At 48.7% G+C, this 589-nt stretch overlaps 1 protein-coding gene across 9 annotated transcripts in view; it reads left to right on the forward strand.

The window, feature by feature from the left end:
• The window catches only part of TFAP4 (transcription factor AP-4 (activating enhancer binding protein 4)), a 31,950-nt gene that overhangs the window by 27,572 nt on the left and 3,789 nt on the right, over window positions 1-589 (forward strand). For all 9 annotated transcript variants that reach the window (XM_014545132.1, XM_014545135.1, XM_014545134.1 and 6 more), the window contains one exon: window positions 562-589. In XM_014545132.1, the coding sequence (XP_014400618.1) occupies window positions 562-589 (28 nt within the window). The remainder of the gene's footprint in view (window positions 1-561) is intronic.

Consider the following 589-nt stretch of genomic DNA (forward strand, 5'->3'; position numbering starts at 1 on the left):
ATATTTATTTTATATATTTAAATGCCATTTAACAAAGAAAAATCAACCAAATAAACGAGTTCGTGTGTCACCTCTGACACGCGTGTCATAGGTTCGCCATCACTGGCCTACATCGTAATAATGCAGACATTCTTGGTTCCCAGGTATCTTATAGACATTGTTACACGAATCCTTGTAGAAGCCCTTTGAGGCTGTTCTACTGATCAGGAAAGTGAGGCACAGAAAGGCTAAATAACTTGAACCCTGGCTGTCTAAGTCCAAAATCTGCATTCCTGACCACCACTGCATTAGATGTTGGAGTGCTTGCTTGGTGCTGGACAGTGAAGGGGCCACAAGTTCTTGGATGTCTGGGAGCCCCTCTTTAGGCTGCCTTTCCTTTGCTGCTTAAAATAAGGGAGGCCAAACTGTCTGGCCTCCTATCAGTGGTTGGCAGAGGCTGTCTCGAAGCAATGGGCAGAGGGAGATGGGTTTGGAGGGCATCCTACACCCTCTGTGACCTCCCGAAGGGAAGGGGAAGCTTCCTGAACCTTTGGAGAAAGACTGAGAGCCTCTGTCTCACAGCTCCTGCCCCCTCCGGCCCCCACCCACC

This window comes from Myotis brandtii, unplaced genomic scaffold, assembly GCF_000412655.1.
Source record: "Myotis brandtii unplaced genomic scaffold, ASM41265v1 scaffold397, whole genome shotgun sequence".
Classification (NCBI taxonomy): domain Eukaryota; kingdom Metazoa; phylum Chordata; class Mammalia; order Chiroptera; family Vespertilionidae; genus Myotis; species Myotis brandtii.